Below are 18,863 nucleotides of genomic sequence, written 5' to 3' on the forward strand. Positions count from 1 at the left end.
ACTGCCTCTTCTGAGGCAGCAACTAGCAACACCAGGTCACTGATAAGTACCACTTGAAATGAGGGTCTTGGTACTTGCTTTTCCCCCTGAAGTGCTCTTAATGCGGATAAAGCTTCCTCAAGGTTGGTGTTCAGTTGTCAACTCCACTACAAACTTTCACCTGGCCGTGTAATGATAGCAACATCCCTCCCTTGCATTTTTGAAGCTTCTTCCCTGCTTTATGGTCTCCTTGGCATCTCTTGGCATGTGAGCTGTATCTTGTTACTTAGTTTCCTCTCAGGAGAACAAACTGAGGGCAGGGAATTTTTATTTACTGCTTTATCCCCATAGCCTACAATATCTCCTGCCATTTGGTAAATGATCACTAGGTAGTATATAAATAAATGGATAGGGAAGAGAGTTCACCAAAGAATTGCTTAACTTGGAACAATAGGACCGAGCCTCAGTGTTAGCTAGGAGAAAGAAGGCCTAAGACATCCCAGGTAGGAGCAAAGTCATGAAGGGTTTGCCTGGTGTGCCTTAAGTACCTCTTTTGTATGAGAACTTAATGCTTGTTATAAAATCACTTTTTTAGATACTTTAGAGCTGTTTTTTTCAATAAGGCTGAGTATCAAAAGCTATCACTATTTGTGTATATTAACTGTGGTCCATTGTATCCACATCTCCATTGTGACATCATCAAATGATCTCAGGTAAAGGACAACTCCAGCCATCTTGTAACTTTATAGTTACATTATCAGTACATTTATGTCGCTTTTTCCTGTATGTTAGTATGTTTTATCCAGCTTGTTTGTTATAGTGAAGGGTCAGGAGAAGGTAAAAATTCTAATGGCATTATGTTTTAATTGTCGAACTTATACGAGAATGTATAATAAAACAAAAACATTGCACTATTCAAGTTAAGACATAGAACATAGAAGCCACCTGTGGTTCCTCAGTTTCATTCCACTCTTTCCCCTCAGTAACTCTTAAGTACTATCTAGATTATATTAATCATTAGCTGTATGGTATTCCTTTTTTTTTTAATTAACATATAATGTATTATTTGTTTCAGGGGTACAGGTCTGTGATTCGTCAGTCTTACGCAACACACAGCACTCCCCATAACACATAGCCTCCCCAGTGTCCATCACCTAGCCACCCCATCCCCCCAGGAACCTTGGTTTGTATGGTATTCCTAAGCGCATTATCTTGTTTAGTTTTGAAACACAAATCTGGCTTTATAAGGGCAATATTTACTACCAGTTGATGAAAGCATCCTTGAGCTGAATAGTCTCTGAGCCTAAGTTCAGCTTCTAGAATTTACAAGAGCCCCAAGAGGAGATGTCATTGAGCCAGGTGATCGAGTCCTAGGGAACACAAGCCACCACAGCTGGAGCATCGTGGATCTCCTGTAGAAATATGCTTAGTGGTTGTATGCTCATTTTACATTTTCTGCTTTCTAAGGTCACCATGATCTCAAGATCAATGCAGAACTTTCTTGTGGAGTGAAATGAGTGTTCTCCACTCATCCAGATGTCAGAATATGAAGGGAAGAATGAGCACTCCAATGGGACAGGGTCAAACAAGCCAAGTATAGAACAGTGGGAGCCAAATATACCAGGACAGATTACAAAGGTAGTGAATATCTTGCTCATGACAGCCTTCAACATGTCTGTTCTTCATTGTACATCTTCAGTATGGACTAGTTGCTCTCTGGTTCTGGTGGCCAGCTATTACCCTGGGAATTACTTTCTCTCCCTCGTGTGTTGAATTGCCTGTTTGCTGTATGTTTTACTCACGTTGTTGTGAAGCACATCCTCTAGTAATTCTTGAGACACGGTGCATGGGATGTCAACTTTTTGAAACCCTACATGTTGAAAAATGTACTCAACCCCCATATGTGATCAATCATTTGGCTGGGTATGAAACTACAGTTTGTAGATTATTCTCCCTCAGAAGTTTAAAGGATTTTTCCTCATTTCCAGGTTTGTTGTATGGGAATCTGAAGCCATTCTGATTCTTGATCTTTTTGTCTGCTATTTTTTTTCATCTCAGTTGGAGAATTTCTGTCTCCAGCGTTCTGAAATTTCACAATGATCTTATATATATGTTTTCATCCATTGTGCTGTGTCTTTTCAATGGAAGCTTATGTGCTTTCACTTCTGGAAATTGTTAAAAATTTTTTATTTTCTTCCTTGTGTTTTCTCCTTTTCTCTCTTGAACTGTTATTTGGAGTAGGACCTTCTGGACCAGACGTACTTGAACTGCTTATGTTTTCCTCCCATCTCTATGCCATTTTACTCTACTTTCTGAGAAATTTCCCTGATTTTATCTTCCAGTCTTCCTTCAGTTTTTCATTTCTCCTATAAGGCTTTTAATTTCTAAGAGTTTAATTTTTCTTTAAATTGCTTTTTTATTTGTTTTGGGCCTACATGCTAGAGTTTTTCCACAGATCTTTGGAAATTCCTGTCTGTTGGCTCATGATTAAGACTGGAGGAAGGACACACTGGAAATTCTGAATGGATGAGTGGCATTTGATGATTTTGAGCTTTATTGTAGAGTGATCTGGGTGAGCTGTTTGGGAATCTTCCCAGTGTTGGTATCTACGTATGTATTTTGTCATGGAATGGTTATATTCTCAGGGAATTTTCATTCTGTCTTGAGAATGAAGAGTCTGACAGGCAGAGTTAATGTGAGCCAAGTAGAGGAAGGGGGTTTGAGGTGTATACTCTGCTTTCAGCATCACTATTCATGAGGGGAATCACTAGATTAATCACTATATATACATATACACACACACACATGCCATCAGCTTCATTAATTAGGTCCCTTATTTACAAATTTGCCTATTTGCTAAAATTTGAAACTCTAGAATCAATATGCACGGTGCTTTTATGGTGATTCACAGACCTGCACGTAGCAGTTGAAAAGCTGTCACCCGACATGCATGTTCTCAGCAACGGTGGAACAAGGTGATGCCCTGCCTCCTTGTTTCAGCTCTCATACTGTAAACAAGTGTCCTTTTCAGTCTGTGCCACATTTTTTCATGTTTTTACAATTTTTCTCGGTGATTTCACTGTTTAAAATGGCTCCCAAATGTGTTGAAATGCAGGAAGGGTGTGATGTGCCTTATGGAGAAAATATGTCTGTTAGATAAGCTTCATCCAGGCTTGAGTGTTCACTGTTACTGAATCAACAATATATATTTACACAAGGTGTCTTTAAGTAGAAAAATAAAACAAGGTTGTACATTGATAGGTTGATAAAAATAGTGTGACCAGAGGCTCACAGGAGCCTAATCCTATATTCCCCCTAGAAGTAATAAGTCAGTATTTGCTCCTTCAGTGCTCACAGAGACTTTATGGAATATAGCTACTACAAATAATGAGTCAACCATAAATACGTGTATACATCTCTCTGCCTACCCATGCCTTCAGTGTTGACTCACGCACAGATCTCTTTTTGTCATTTTTGGAGAGGAGACTTACGCGAGAGTTGGGGAGGGCTGTCACCCAGGGGGTGTAGAGTGAGGGAAGGGATCTAGGAATCAACTTCTTTTCAGAAAACTTCTATCTTGGCCCTCCATATTTTAGCAGGTTCTTCCTCATTTATCTCATCCCAATCCCACAAGTACATGCTGCTCTGGGAATTCCTATGACTTTGAAGGGTTCAAGATAAAAATCTAGGTGGTTGATTCTCCCTGCTGTCAGCTTGGGAAGTGGATTCTGATGTAGTTCTAAGTCCTCCAAGTCACTTACCATGTCGGTCAGTTTTACAGAGTCGAATTCTTTTCTTGTCCTCTTCCTGACCTTGCAGTTCTCTTTGTCTCTGTTTTCCTTTACTGTACCTTGTTGGGGTTTTGGTGGAAAGCAAAATTTGATGGAGTGTTCTCTCTGCCATCCTGTCTTAATTCCTTTTCCTCTTTCATAACTCACGTTCCTGAGGTGAGTGAATGAGTTAAGGTCAAATGCTACCCCGATTACTTAATCATAGGGCCATCGAAGATGTCGATATTGCTAATGTATATTCTGGATTGTAGACGACTTAAGTTCTTTGACTCGCTGACAACTGAATGAGAAAATGTCCTCCTTTTCTCTTCTCCACCATGTCTTTATAAGGGAATGTGGATTGGTAGGTGTCTGTACAAAGCGTTCTCAACTCCCAGCTCAGAAAGAATGTCTAGTCAGAGGTAGAATTTTTTCCAGTTTCATTATAGCCATAATCCTCTCAAGGCTTCTTATAAAACTTTTGAACTGAGATCTTTGTAATGCTTATTTTTCATTGTTAACATGCTAAACAAAACTTTTGATGGCTTCCAGATCACTTTCTTTTCCTCATTCTAAAAATTTTCTAAGATTTTAAACCAAAGTGTAAAAATAACAGCCAATGTATAAAAATAATGGCCACTTTAATAGTCTACTATTATTAGAAAGATAGAAATAGCTAAGTTGATACTGATCTTTTTAGAATCTTTTCTATCAAAAGGTTCTTTTTTTTAAATGTCATTGTTTTAATTTTTAAAACGATAATGAATAATCTTTGTAGAAAAATGGAAAATGCAGGAAACTAATCACCTTTACTCTTAACCACATATATATGTGTGCATAATCTATATAACTCCTAGTCTTTATTTGTAAATATGTGAATAAAAATGTATCATTAACATTTTCCATGTTTTTCTACCATAAATCCTTTTTAATCACTACATTCTCATTCACTGGTTGGCAACCTATTTCTTAGTATGATTTTTGGCTTTGCAGGCCATATGGTCTCTGTTAACTGTTCAACTCTACTGTTGTAGTGTGAAAGCAGCAATAGACATGTAAACAAATGGGTACTGTTTGCCAACAAAACTTTATTCACAAAAACATACAGCTTCAGATTTGACCCACTGGTCATAATTTGCTCACCCCCAGATAGTTCTTTAAATTTCTTATTTTGACAAAATTAGTGCACAAGAATTGCAAAATAGTAAGAATTCCCACTCACCTTTTACCGTTTCCCCAATTTAAGTTACAGCTTAAATAACTAGTACAATATCAAAACCAGGAAATATACTTGTTTACAATGTGTATTTATAGTTCCATACCATTTTATTACATGTGTTACCCCCATCCACCACCACAATATGGATCTAGAATTATTCCTTTTCTCCCTGCCCCCCCCCACCAGATTTTATTTTTAAGGAATCTCTACATCCAACATAGGGCTCGAAGTTACAGCCCTGAGACCAAGAGTCCTATGCTCTATCAGCTGAGCCAGTTAAGTACCCCCAGAACTATTCCACTACTCAAAGGTCACCTTCATTCTACAGTCGCAACCACCTCCCTCCCCAGCCATCCCTCCATGCTGGCAATCACTAATCTAGTCTCCATCTCTAATTTTGTCATTTTGAGATTGTTCTACAAATGGAATTATGCAGTACATGACCTTTTGAGATTGGCTTTTCTCCGCATTGAGATCCATCCAGGTGTTGCATGTATCAGTACTGTTTTGTTGAACAGTATTCCAGGGTTTGGCTGTAACAGTCTAACCATTCACCTGTTGCAAGGCATTTTGGTTGTTTTAAATGATTCTTCTAAGGTTCTAGTGGTCACATATTCCATGTGACATAGCATTCTGTCACAAACACGATAAGACCTTGATTTCCATGTTTAATTCAACTTAGGAGGCAGGTGTTCCCTTCCTTATAGTCAAGCTTCAGAACCGAATGTGGTTCAGAGTGCGGTGGTCTATCAATTTCAGGTATTCAGTTGAATCCTATTGTATCTGTCATTCTTTTAAAGTCATTGAACTAATTAAAACTCACTGATTTAAATCAAAGGCTCTTTATCCTTCAGGGACTTGCATTTGTTTTGCAGGTTAGTACCGACATACCTATATTTATGGTGATGGTTGAATATGGTTTTAATACTTGTGGAAATAGAGAGTTGGGTTTGAGTCTCCATGTTACTACCTGTGGTCTTTGAGAAGTTCCCTAACTTTGAACCTTTGTTTTCTTACCTGTTAAAAAAATAAATAGTCCCAACTCTGTGAGGAGTAAATGAGATTATTTAGGAAAAGTGTTTAGGAAACAGGAAAATACCATACAAACCTTATAGTACTATTCATAAAAATAGAAATCATCATTATTGGTTTAGAAAAAGCAGTTTTATTATTAAAATGATTACCTTTTATTAACTAGTAAGTATCGGTTTGCTGAAAAAAAAATAAGACTCTGTTTTACAGAGTTAGAAGGCCAAAAGAACAGAGAGGAAGAGTAATATTTCTGTATGCTGTAATGGATGACCTGTGTTGCAAATACAATACCATCTGGCAGATGTGAGAAGAAATCATTTAAATCAACAATGTCTGTAATGAGCTACCATCTGATTCCTGTTAATCAGTCCTTCCTTTTTCAAACCGTCTTCTCTTGGTTTCCATGACCTTGTTCTCTCCTGTTTCTCCTTCTGGCTTATCATCCTCATCTTCTTGGCCCTTAAATACGGAGTTCCCTAGGGATCATCCCTGTACTTCTCTTTCCATGACCTCTTCCCTGGCAATATCATGCCTTTACATCACTCTCCAAACAAAGCCTACATCTGTGGCTCTAGCCCTGACCTCCCTCATTTCCATCCTGCTGGCTGGATAACTCTTTCAAACTCAGTATTTCCAAAGCTGAGGTCATTTTTCTTACTAAGATGGCCCTTTTCAAATTTTGTTTCTGTCCACAGCCCGACCCTCTTCTCAGTCCGTCTGCACTGTTCTTTGTCACCTCCTTACTCCCTCCACATCTAGTCATGTCAATTCTTTGAGCACAGTGTCTCTCATTTCCTCTTTTCTTTCCATTTCAGGCCTACACCTTTAGCTTTTTAACTGAAATAGTGTCTTCCCTCCCCACTACCATCCATTCAGCCTTCCACAGTTCTGTTCAGATTCTTCCTACTCAGTGTCCCTGATTGTTCCCCTTGTTTGTAGAATAAAGCCCAGATGATTAGCCTAATATGAAGTCCTCTCCATGATCAGCTTTTCTAATCTATATACTCAACTCCAGATGAACTTAATGAGGTGAAACCTTTACAGAATTCCATAATGTTTTCCTTTCCTTGTGACACTTAACTTCATTTAATGCACACTCTCTCTCCTTTTCTCTGCTGGACCCATGTGTAGGTTGCTCTCAATATTTCCACAGAGTTGCATGTAGCAGATATTTATAGAATGAAGGATTGGTACTAAGGTAGGAACTCAATTCATGTTTGGCCCACACATTCAACAAGTATTTATTGAGCACCTTGCTATGGGTCAGGTACTTTGAGACATGGGGCACATGTGGGTGCAGTCTCAGCCTCTTTTTTTTTTTTTATTGATTCTGTTCCTCATTTAACTTTTAAAAACCCTACTTGAATATTAAAAATAGCAAGTAGTGACTGTGTTGTGATTACAGTCCCTCACTCATTCACTACTGCATATAAAATGCTAGCAGTGAGTGTTATTCACTGACCTCATTAAGAGGTCCGACCAAACCCCCGTCCTTAGGATGATGCTCATGCTCCCGTGCTTCTGCATTGTAATGGTGCCATCTTTCCTGATTTGAATAGAAGTCCCGTTAGTTCTACCTGGTCCATTTCATCAGTATCTTATACTCCCTTCCTGTCAGGTAGGGGTTTTTCCCAGCAAAGAGCATTTATTGAGAGAGTGCCGTTCTCAGGAAAGTTTGAACGTGATGATTAGGTGACTCTTTTCATATGATCTGTGATAAAATTGCCACGCCTTCATGTAGCACACACATAAGCCTTACATCCTAGGAGGAATCTTAAAAATGTTACCATTAGATAATTTATGACTTTATACTGAAGTATTAACTTTGTACTTATGTCTAAAGCAAAGCTGTTAGGCGCTTAGTTTAAGAATATATTAAAGAATTGTACTCTGGTTGCCTGAAGGACATGGAATTTACCTGTTAAGTGAGAAGTCTATATTCGAAAAAGAAGATGGGTGAGTTCATGAAATATCTTCCTAAGAGAAGGAAGTTGGTGGGGAGGGAAAAGAGTGAGGAGATCAAGCTATCGAGGTCCCCTCCAGTTAGTCATTTCTTCTCAGGCAGGCAGTTCCATGAAACTAACATAATGTGCTTTTGGATCTTATACAGATGGCAATCAGGAGTTACTTCCCTGTGAAGTCTGTGGAAGACGCTTTGCAGCAGATGTTCTGGTAAACATAAAGACATTTTGTAGATGTGTTTCGTTGGAGTTAAATGAACTGTCAAGTCAGTGAGGAGGCTGCAGCGGCAAAGATTAAAGACAGATGTGGAGAGAAAGCAAGGGAAGAGAGGTCCATAACCTATGGCTGGCAGGTCCGGAGGACATGGAGGCACATAGATGCCACCCCATTCAAAAGGGATCCTAATTAAACATGGTACTCTTAGAAAAAGGATGCCAAATGAAAGTGTTTTGGCACAGCTGATTGTCTCTTGAGAGGTTTTGGCTCTTCTGCCTTTTCTATAAGCATCAAAAATTCAAATTTTAAGGCCAAAGCACCAGGGAAATTAGCTAGTCAAGAGGAATGAACATTGAATTTGGAGCATCTGGAAACTTGGCTTTTAGCCTCAAATTTGTCACTAATTCTGACAAGTCCTTTAACCTCCCTCTGTTTCCTGCTTTGCCACGTATAAAGACAGAACCTTTCAATTTCAGGGATTTTATGTAATTTGAACAAAATGGATGTAAGGCCTGTTCCAAGATCTAATTGTTAATCAGATTCAAACTAACTGCACGTCAGATCCTCTGATTGATGCCTATAAAATGGAATAAAAGCTTAATTTATTTCAAAATTAAGGAATCAAACAGGTTTTAGATTCCACTATTATAAAGAGATTCCCAAGAAAAATGTTTAAAAAAAGAAAACTGGAGGTGATAATGCAACTCGGAATTTGAACATTTTAGATCAAGGAGACGTAATGAAACTTAAACAATTTGGACTATATACCTGACTGCATTTGGGGTGAAAGCCTGTATAATGAAGTTGTAGGTTTTCTTTCCTGGGGAATTTTAAAAAATGAAATATCTGTTCTAATTAACTGTAGATAGAGCTTCCTGAATTTAGAAGCAGGAACTCGAGGGCCTGTTGAGGCCCAGGAATCTACCGGTGTGCTGCTTTTGCCAAACCAGGCCTGCACCCCATAAGAACGAGTTTGAGACCTAGAGGGTACCATTCATTTGGGAATCACTAAATGTCAAGTATGTCTTGGGTCCTCTTGGGTTTTACTTCTAGGCCTCTCTCCAAGCTACAAAGAGCATTTGATCAAGTGATGTGCTTTCTCTCTCTAATTTAAAATGGTATGGCTTGGGCTCCTGGGTTGCTCAGTGGGTTTCCAACTCTTGATTTTGGCTCAGATCATGATCTCAGGGTCATGGGATGGAGCCCCACATTGGGCTCCACACTCAGCGGGGAGTCCGCTGGAGATTTTTTCTCTCCCTTTCCCTCTCCCCTCCTTTCTCTTTCTCTCCCTAAAATAAATAAATAAATCTTTAAAAATAAAATAAAATAAAATAAAATGGTATGGCTTGTTTGTAACAAGGTGCAGGGATTTTTATAGAGCCCCGTATTTTGTTGGATGAAGGAACTGTGTGTTAACTATTATGGGTTGCATATCCACCAAGGAAGAGGACATTTAGTTGGAAGTTGTTGGTATAATCCTATAGTGGTGCTGTAACAGACTTTGTAAGGGTGGTACACAAGCAAAGCTCTGTGTTGATTCCCTGTCTTATGTACTAGAAATGCTGAGTACTTAAAGATTACTTGGCTGGAGTAAAGAATGTTTTCCCTGCTGATTGTCTGTTAAATGTTAAATATTGTAACATTTTAAAACTTAATATTAAATGCTTAGATTTGCCCTGAAATAAATGACTTCATGGATGTGAAATGTTTGGATAAATTAAAGGAAAATATCTTCATAATGTAAATGGAATTGGTGTATCCTTCGCTTATTTGTATGGTTGTCCCAGTTGTCTTTTGCAGATGTTCTCAAATATTTCTTTGAAACCTCTCTACTCCTTGAGGAAGTTAAGTAGTTTAATTTACTGTATGTAGAAAAGTGACCCCATTAAATTCAGTTTTGAAATTTCTGAGTGGTAAGAAGAGTTTTTCTGAGAAGATTCCACTGGTAGGAACTAAGTTTCCTCCTGCTATGTGCAAAGAACTGTTTCAAAAGGATGGTAAAACTGAATGTTAGGATTGTTGGGACTCAGATCCCTGTTAGGTTACTGGATGACTTGCTCATGGAATTTGGGAATCGTGGATGCAGGAAACAGAACAGAAGACATAATCAGGAGAACTTCCTGGGCTTCAGTGAGTACCTAGCTCAATATCAGAAATATTTATTTCAATTTAAACTAGAAAGTTTGCCTTTACAACATTATTTAGTGCCTGGAACCACTCACACAGCCCAAGTGGTAGAATTCAATATATATAAAACCAAATTTGAAGTAAGTCTCTGTAGCTGTGGAGGCCTCTTCTTGACCTTACCCTCACGCAATATCTAGTGATGTGTAACATGGGTGGAGAGAGCCAGATGGATTTGCTCTGCTGTGCTTTGAGAGTTGGAGAATGAACTTGGCTCCGAAGGTGAACCCTGTCACTCCAGTGGGGGCTGCCTGAGTACAAACCTTGTGACTGTACATGTTAAAAATTTTAATCCCCGCTGTTTCTTTTCTAGGAAAGGCATGGACCAATATGTAGAAAACTCTTCAATAAAAAACGTAAACCTTTCAATTCCTTGAAACAAAGATTACAGGGTACTGACATTCCCATTGTGAGAAACGCTCCTCTATCCAAGGTACTATCAGTATCTGCTTATTGTTCTTGATTACATCCTTAAGTACATTAAAGCCTCTTTTTGGCTCTCTGGTTTCATTTTTGCTTGATAGTGCAGTGTAATGTCATGTAAGTATAATCCACCTTTACTGTTTTCTTTTTAATCATGCTCACTTAGATTTCGAAATGTATTTCAGATACTTTCCAGATGTGGCAAAAAAGAATCTCGTTTATGTTTTCATTACTGCAGCGTTAAATCTAGCAATTAACTTGGAAGAGAGTCCCTTTTAATCTTACATTTAAGTCTTTCTTTAAAGTTTTATAGCTTGTTTTTCTGATTGATATTTTGTGTTTTCCCTCACTGTTCTGAATTGCAAATTTTATTACTGTATTTTCCAAACTTCTTTTTTTGTACTTTTGAAAACAAATTGTTTTCCCTCCAAATTTCAGTCCTGTCTCTTGTAAATTAAAATCTCAGGTTAAAGTAAAATTGCAGTGGAGAGATGTACAGTCTAGGTTAGTATATATTGGTTTTGTTTTTTATAGCCTCAACCTGTGAGGAGATCTAACTGGAGACAACGACATGAAGACTTCATTAACGCCATCCGATTGGCAAAGCAGTGTACGCTAGCCATTAAAGAAGGCCGACCTCTTCCCCCTCCACCTCCTCCATCCATCAACCCAGGTGTGTGGCCAATTTGCTTTGTTTTTAGCATTTTACTCTTAACCAATTGTGCTTGATTTGGGGCCAAATCGTCATGACTTGCTTCCTCCTATGCATTCTAAAATAAATAATAGCAACTAAATTATATAAAAGTAATTTTATCATACAATATATCTTATCCTAATTTCTTTTTAATTCTGCATAAAGATTCTGTATTCCTTTTAACTCCGTGAGAATACCACTGTACCCAATGTCATGGCCATTCACGTCATGGTGTTTGAGAATGGGGCTGTGCAGGGCAGTTCTGCAGTAGCTCCACAGTGTCAGATACCCATAGCTCTGGGTTGTTGGGGGGTTTGTTTTGAGATAAAAATCCCATGATATTAAATTCACCATTTTAACCATTTTAAGTTGTTCAGTTTTGTGGCCTAAAGGTTTCTTACCCTAAACTTTTTATTTTGAAAATTTTCAAGTTTACAGAAGAGAAGAAATAGTACAATGATCACTCATACCTTCCACTGAAATTTGACAGTTGTTGATATTGTCATATTCTCTGTCTTTTTATTTTGGGGGGAGCAGAACTATTTAAAACTAAGTTTCAAACATCATAACACTTTACCCTTAACTGTGTCAGTGTGCATTTCTTAAGGATGAGTACATTTCCTTGCATAACATATAGACTAGTATTTTCCCAGTTATCTTAAGAATGTCTTTTAAAGCTCTCTCCTTGACCCCTAGTCACAATCTAGGATTCAGTCAGGGTTCATGCATTTTTGTTGTCTCTTTTCTTTAATCTTGCACAACACCCCTATCAGGCCAATTATTTTTTAGAATATCTCTTTTGCTAGATATGTCTGTTTTTTTTTACTCAGGCTAATGTTTAACTTGTTCCTCTATCCTGTTTTTTTTTTTGTAAATTGGAAATTAGGGCTAGAAGCTCTATTAGATTAATAATAATATTAATCCCTATCAGATACAAGATCTTCAAATATTTTCTCCCATTTCGTGGACTGTCTTTTCACTTTCTTGATGGTATCTTTTGATGCACAAGAATTTTTGATTTTGGAGAAGTCCAGTTTATTTTTCTTTTGTTGCCTAATGTTTGATGTTAAATCCAAAAAATCACTGCAAAATCAATGTCATGAAGCCTTTCCTATATGCTCTCCTCTAAGAGTTTTATAGTTTTAGCTCTTATGGTTTTCTCTTTGATCTAGGTGGAGTTAATTCTGTATGTGGTATAAGGTAATATCCCAACTACTTTGGAAGTTGGATATTTAGTTTTACATGTGGATATCTAGTTTTCTCAGCACTCCGTTGAAAAGACTATCCTTTCCCCATTGAATGATCTTGGCACCGTTATCAAAAGTCAGTTGACCTTATATGTGAAGGTTTATTTCTGGGCTGTTTTAGTCTGTTTTCTTTATGCTAATTACCACCCTGTTTTGATTACTGTAGTAAATTCGTAGTAAGTTTTGAAAGTTCTCCAAGATTGTTTTGGTTATTTGGGGACCTTTGAGATTTCATATGAATTTTTAGAATGAGTTTTTTTCTATTTCTGAAAATGCCATTGGAATTTTGATAGAGGTTCCATTAAATCTGTACATAGCCTTGGGTAGTGTTGTCACCGTAACAATATTGTTTTCCAGTCTATGAGCATAGGATGTCTTTTAATTTACTTATCTTCTCTTTAATTTCTGTCGTGAATATTTCGTTGACTTGGTGTAGGAATATACAACTCTTTCACCACCTTCATTAGATTTATTCCTAAGTATTTTATTCTTTTTGATGTTATTGTAAATGGAATTGTTAACTTTGTTTTCAGGTTGTTCATTGCTACTGTATAGAAATATGACTGATTTTTGTGTATTTTGTATCCTGCAACTTTGTTGAATTTTGTTAGCTCTACCAGTTGTTTTTTGGTGTGGAATTTGTAGGGTTTTCTACATATAAAATTATGTCATTTGTGAACAGACATAATTTTTCTTCTTCTCCAATTTGTCTTTTGTTTCTTTTTCATGTCTCAGTTCTCTTGCTAGAACTTCCAATACTATATTGAATAGCAGTGGTGAAAGCAGACATCCTTGTCTTGTTTCCCATTGAGTAAATATTATCTGAGGGTTATAATTGTCAATTTAAAGTATAAATAATAGCATTTTATGACAATTATGATGTGGAAGTAAAATGTATGAAGACAATACAAGAAGTTTAAGGAAAATGGACATACATTGTTGAAAGGTTCCTATACATTATACAAGAATAGGTTTAGTACTCATTAAACATGAAAAGATATAGTGTTATTTGAAGGTAAAGTTGTATATCTTAAAGATGCCTTTTTTTAAAGATTTTTATTTATTTATTTGACAGAGAGTGTGAACATGAGCACAAGCAGAGGGAGTGGCAGGCAGAGGGAGAAGCAGGCTCCCCACTGAGTAGGGAGCCGGACATGGAGCTTGATCCCAGGACCCTGAGATCATGATCTGAGCCCAAGACAGACGCTTAACTGACTGAGCCACCCAGGCACCCCATTAAAGATGCCTATTTTAAACTCTAGAGTAAACACACAAAAATATTGACATGTAGCTAATAACACAATAAATGGAATAGAGATAAAATGAAAAAAAATTCAATCTAAGAGAAAAGATGGGATAAAGACAAAGCAAGATGGTAAACTTAAACCTAATCATGTGGACAGTTGCATGTAAATGACCTAAACCATTCAGGTAAAAGGCAGATTATCATACTAAATAATAAAGCAAGGTCCAATTATATACTTTCCACAAGAAGCACACTTTAAATATGAAGACACAAATAAGTGTGTCAGACAAGTGACAAAACAAGGAGGTGTTGCAGGTAGGTCTAATGGGGCGACACCCTCACTAAGGGATAGCTGCCCCTGAGTTAGCAGGGCTGCTGCCTCAAAGGAGCACACACCAGGATCGCCAGATCTAATTTCTCAAAGGGTGGCAAAAACCACAGAATTCCTGATTTATAAATATCAGAAACACAGTTTTTTAGAAACTTCAGGTTTGAGTCTCTGAGGTTGGAAATCAGGCAGTGGTTTTCTTTGGAGGGGTGGGGATGACCAGGAGTGGACATGAGGAGCATTGCTAGGAATGTTCTGTGTCTTGATCTGTGCTGGTTACATGGGTGTGGGCAGCTAATAAATATTTCATGGAGACATACACTTATGATTTGTGCCTTTTCACTCGGATAAAAGGGTAAAAGAAATAAACACCAGCAATGTCAAAACAACTATAGACTGGCCTGTGAAAAGCATGGGGAAGGATATGTATGCAAACAATCATAAAACCGGAGTGACTATTATTAGTATCTGGCAAAGCAAACATCAGTGTTACTATTAACAGGGGTAATGATTAAAAGTACATTCATCAGGAAGGCCTATCAGTCCTAAATGTTTATGTACCTAGTAACAGAGCTTCAAAGAACATGAAACAAAACCTGGGAGGAGAAGTAGAAAGATTCACAATTATATTTGGAGATTTTATCATTCCTTTCTTAGTAGCTGATAAAATAAGCAGCAGGAAAATCAGTAGGGATATAGAAAATTTGAACAACAGTATCAACCAGTTTGACCTAATTGATACCTATTGCTATAATGTGACATGCAGCACAGCAGGATATAATTCTTTTTAAATACACATGGAGCATTCATCCAAGACAGACCATGTGCAAGACCACAAAGTAAGTCTCAATTAATGTAAAAAGGATTGAAATCATACAGATTGTTATTTGACACAGAATTAGAAGTTAATGATGAAAACATACCTAGAAAATTTCCTAATATTTGGAAATTCCCAACTCATTTCTAAATAACACATGAATTTAAGAAGAAATCATAAAAGAAATCAGAAAATATTTTGAACTGAATGGTAATGAAAACACATTAAAATTTGTGGGATTCAGCTAAAACAGTGTCTAGAGGGAGTTTTATAGCTTTAAATGCTCATATTAGAAAAGAAGAAAGGTTTAAACCAATTACTTTATTCTTTCTCTTTAAAAAGTTAGAACAAATTATACCTAAATTAAGTAGAAAGAAGAAAATAGTAAATGTAAATGTAGTTCACTATATTAACAAAATATTTTTAAAAGCAGATAATCATCCCAATAGATACAGGAAAAGCCTGTGACAAAATATAACACCCATACATGTTTAGAAAACAAAACTCTTAGAAAGGTAGAAATAGAAGGGAACACCTCAATAAAGGACATCTTTGAACATTCTACAGCTAACAATACACTTGATGAAAAACTGAGCACTTTTCCACTGAGATCACGAAAAAGCAAGGATGTCCTTTCTGACCACTTCTGTTCAACACTGTGCTGGAGAAAAAGTACCCAGTGTAATAAGGAAATAAATTATCAGAGAGGATAAAACTGTCTTTATTCACAGATAACATAATCGTGAATGAGTAAATGTAGAAAATCTTAGTAAACTATAAGAAAGCTACTGGAAGTAAAAGTTCATTTAACCCACTTTCAGGATATAAAGTCAAGGGGCACCTGGGTGGCTTAGTCAATTAAGCATCTGACTCTCGATTTTGTCTCAGATCATGATCTCAGGGTCCTGAGATCAACCCCCTCCCCCTCCGTCAGGCTCCACGCGGAGTGTGGAGCCTGCTTAAGATTCTCTCTCTGCCCCTACCCCCTTGCTTGTGTGCACTCTTTCTCTTAAAAAAAAGGATATAAAGTCAATATACACAAGTAAATTTTATTTCTATATACTAGCATAAACAATTGAAAGACAAAATTAGAAATAGTATTTACAATTATGAAAAAACATTAAATACTCAGGTATATATTTAATAAAACGTGTAGGACTTGAAAAATGAAAACCACAAAACATTATTTAGAGAAGTAAAAGAGGACCAAAATAAATGGAGAGATTTATCATTTTCATGATTTGGGAAGAGTCCACATGATGTTATGATGTCAGTTCTTCACACATTGATCTATGGACTCTGTGTAATTCCAATAAAAATCCCTGCAAGTTTTCTTTGCCAAGTAAGAATTAACTAGTTGATTCTAAAATTATATGGAAATTCAAATGATCTGGAATAACCAGGATGGTTTTGAAAAAAAGGAAAAAAGCAGAGGACTTACACTACCTGATGTCAAGACTTACTATGATGATACAGTAATAAAGTAATTTGATATTGGTGTACCAGTTGAACAGAAAAGAGAATCTAGTTGTAGACCTCCCACCCACGTATGGGTGACTCGTTTTTGACAAAGGTAATTCCATGTGGGAAAGGATAATCTTATTAACAAATGAAACAGAGAAAACTAGATATCAGTTTGGAAAAAATGAGCCGTGATCCTTATATAAAAATTAATTGACAAAAAATAACTGACAAAAATTAATTCACAATGGAACATGGACCTAATATAAGTGCACAATTCTAAGATTTCTAGAAAAAACAAAAATCTATGGTCTAAGAGTCAACAAAGATTTCTTAAACAGGATGCAAAATGTACTAATGATTTTTAAAAAGGAAATTGATAAATTGGGCTTCACCAAAGCTAAAAATTTTAGTTTTGAGAGACACCATTAGAATGCAAAGGCAAGCCACAGGCTGGGAGAAAATATTCATAATACATATATGTCTGACAAAGGACTCATACTAAGAATATATAAAGAACTCCTACAACTCAATAATAAGCCAGCCCAGTAAGAAAAAAGGCAAGAGATATATTTGAACAGAGGCATCACAGAATAATAGCCAATAAGCACATAAAAAGACACTCAGTGTCTGTTTCTATCAGGGAAATGTGAATTACAGCCACAATGAGATACCACCACATACCCACTTGAATAGCTAAAATTAAAGACTGACAATACAAATGATAGCTAGGATGTGGAACAGCTGGAAGTCTCATACACTGCTGATGGGGTATAAAATAGTACAGCCACTTTGCACTGGTATTTTCTTAAGTTAAACATATACTTATTTATAGAGCAATTCTATGCCTAGGTATTTATGTGAAAAACTGGAAACATGTTCTTAAAAAAGACTTATATGTTCATGTTCATAGTAGCTTTATAGCATAAACTGAAAAAAAAAAGAAACCCTGAAAATGTCCATCAACAAGTGAATGGATAAACAAAACAGAATACAACTCCATAGTAGGAAGAAAGTGCAACCATACGTGCAGCACCATGGGTATTCTGTTACGTGAAATTATAGAACAGACATCTTTAGTGACAGGAAGACAGAGTTTTGATTGCTTGAGACTGGGTTTGGGGGAATACTGACTGAAAAGGGGCATGAGGGAACTTTTTGGGGTGATGAAACTGTTCTGTTTTATTGGAGTGGTTGCACAAATGTGTACATTTATCAAAGTCATTGGCCTGTACACTTAAAAATAGTTGCATCTTCCTGCATGTAAATTATTTTTTGAAGTTCATTTTAAACAGGAAAAAACCAAAACCAGTCCCCAAAACCACAGTGGAATCATACTATAAAAACCATCTAAAAAATAAATAATCTGAACTTCTATACTGAAAATAATCTTTAAAAAATATAACTTTATTTTTAATTATTTTTAAGTACAGTTAACATACAATATTATATTAGCTTCAGGTGTACATTAGTGATTTGACATTTATGTGCATTACAAAATGCTCACCATGTTAAATATAGTTACCATCTGTCACCATACAGATTTATTACAATATCATTTGACTGTATTCCCTATGCTATACTTTCATCCCCATGACTGACTGACTTATTTACTTACTGTTAAGTTTTGAGGGGAAGGTAAAAATATTTGGTACTGAAGGTAAAAATATTTGGTACTGAAGGAAGTTTTGAGGGGAAGGTAAAAATATTTGGTACTGAAACCAAGTATTTGGTTTCGGCTTAGATCATGATCTCACGGGTTGTGGGATCAAGCCCCATGTCAGGCTCTGGGCTCAGCAGGAAGTCTGCTTAAAGATTCTCTTCTTCTGTCTCTCCCCTCACTCATGCGTGTGCTGTCTTGTTTTTTCTCTCTCTCTCTCTCTCAAAAAAAAAAAAAAAGGATTATATTGGCTGTAATAATTTTCCAACGTGAAAAGAGCTTTACCTTGACTATCCTTAATACAGGAAATTATTTCAGTTGCTGAATGATTTGAATTTTAGAGCTGTATGTGAAAAATAAAGTATATTTTAGTTGGACCACTGCAATAGTGTTAAGATTGATCATTGTGGGTGTGGTTGGTCTTTCACCCATTGACAGAGTACATGCTAGTTTTCTGCTGTTCTTTTATAGTTTTCCTTGATTAATTTAGATTATTTATTTGAGAGTGAGAGTGAGAGAGCACAAACAGGAGGAGCAGCAGAGGAAAAGGGAGAAGCAGGCTCCCCACTGAGCAGGGAGCCCGACGGGGGCCTTGATCCCAGGACCCTGGGAGCATGACCTGAGC

General features: G+C 36.8%; 1 protein-coding gene across 1 annotated transcript in view; it reads left to right on the forward strand.

The window, feature by feature from the left end:
• ZC2HC1B (zinc finger C2HC-type containing 1B) overlaps positions 1–18,863 on the forward strand; it is a 54,855-nt gene that overhangs the window by 1,260 nt on the left and 34,732 nt on the right. The window contains exons 2-4 of the mRNA XM_087865547.1: positions 8,111–8,172; positions 10,676–10,795; positions 11,320–11,458. Of these exons, the coding sequence (XP_087721673.1) occupies positions 8,111–8,172; positions 10,676–10,795; positions 11,320–11,458 (321 nt within the window). The remainder of the gene's footprint in view (positions 1–8,110; positions 8,173–10,675; positions 10,796–11,319; positions 11,459–18,863) is intronic.

The sequence above is a fragment of the Ursus americanus genome, chromosome 11 (genome assembly GCF_024610735.1).
Source record: "Ursus americanus isolate L20-20 chromosome 11, mUrsAme1.1.p, whole genome shotgun sequence".
Lineage (NCBI taxonomy): Eukaryota > Metazoa > Chordata > Mammalia > Carnivora > Ursidae > Ursus > Ursus americanus.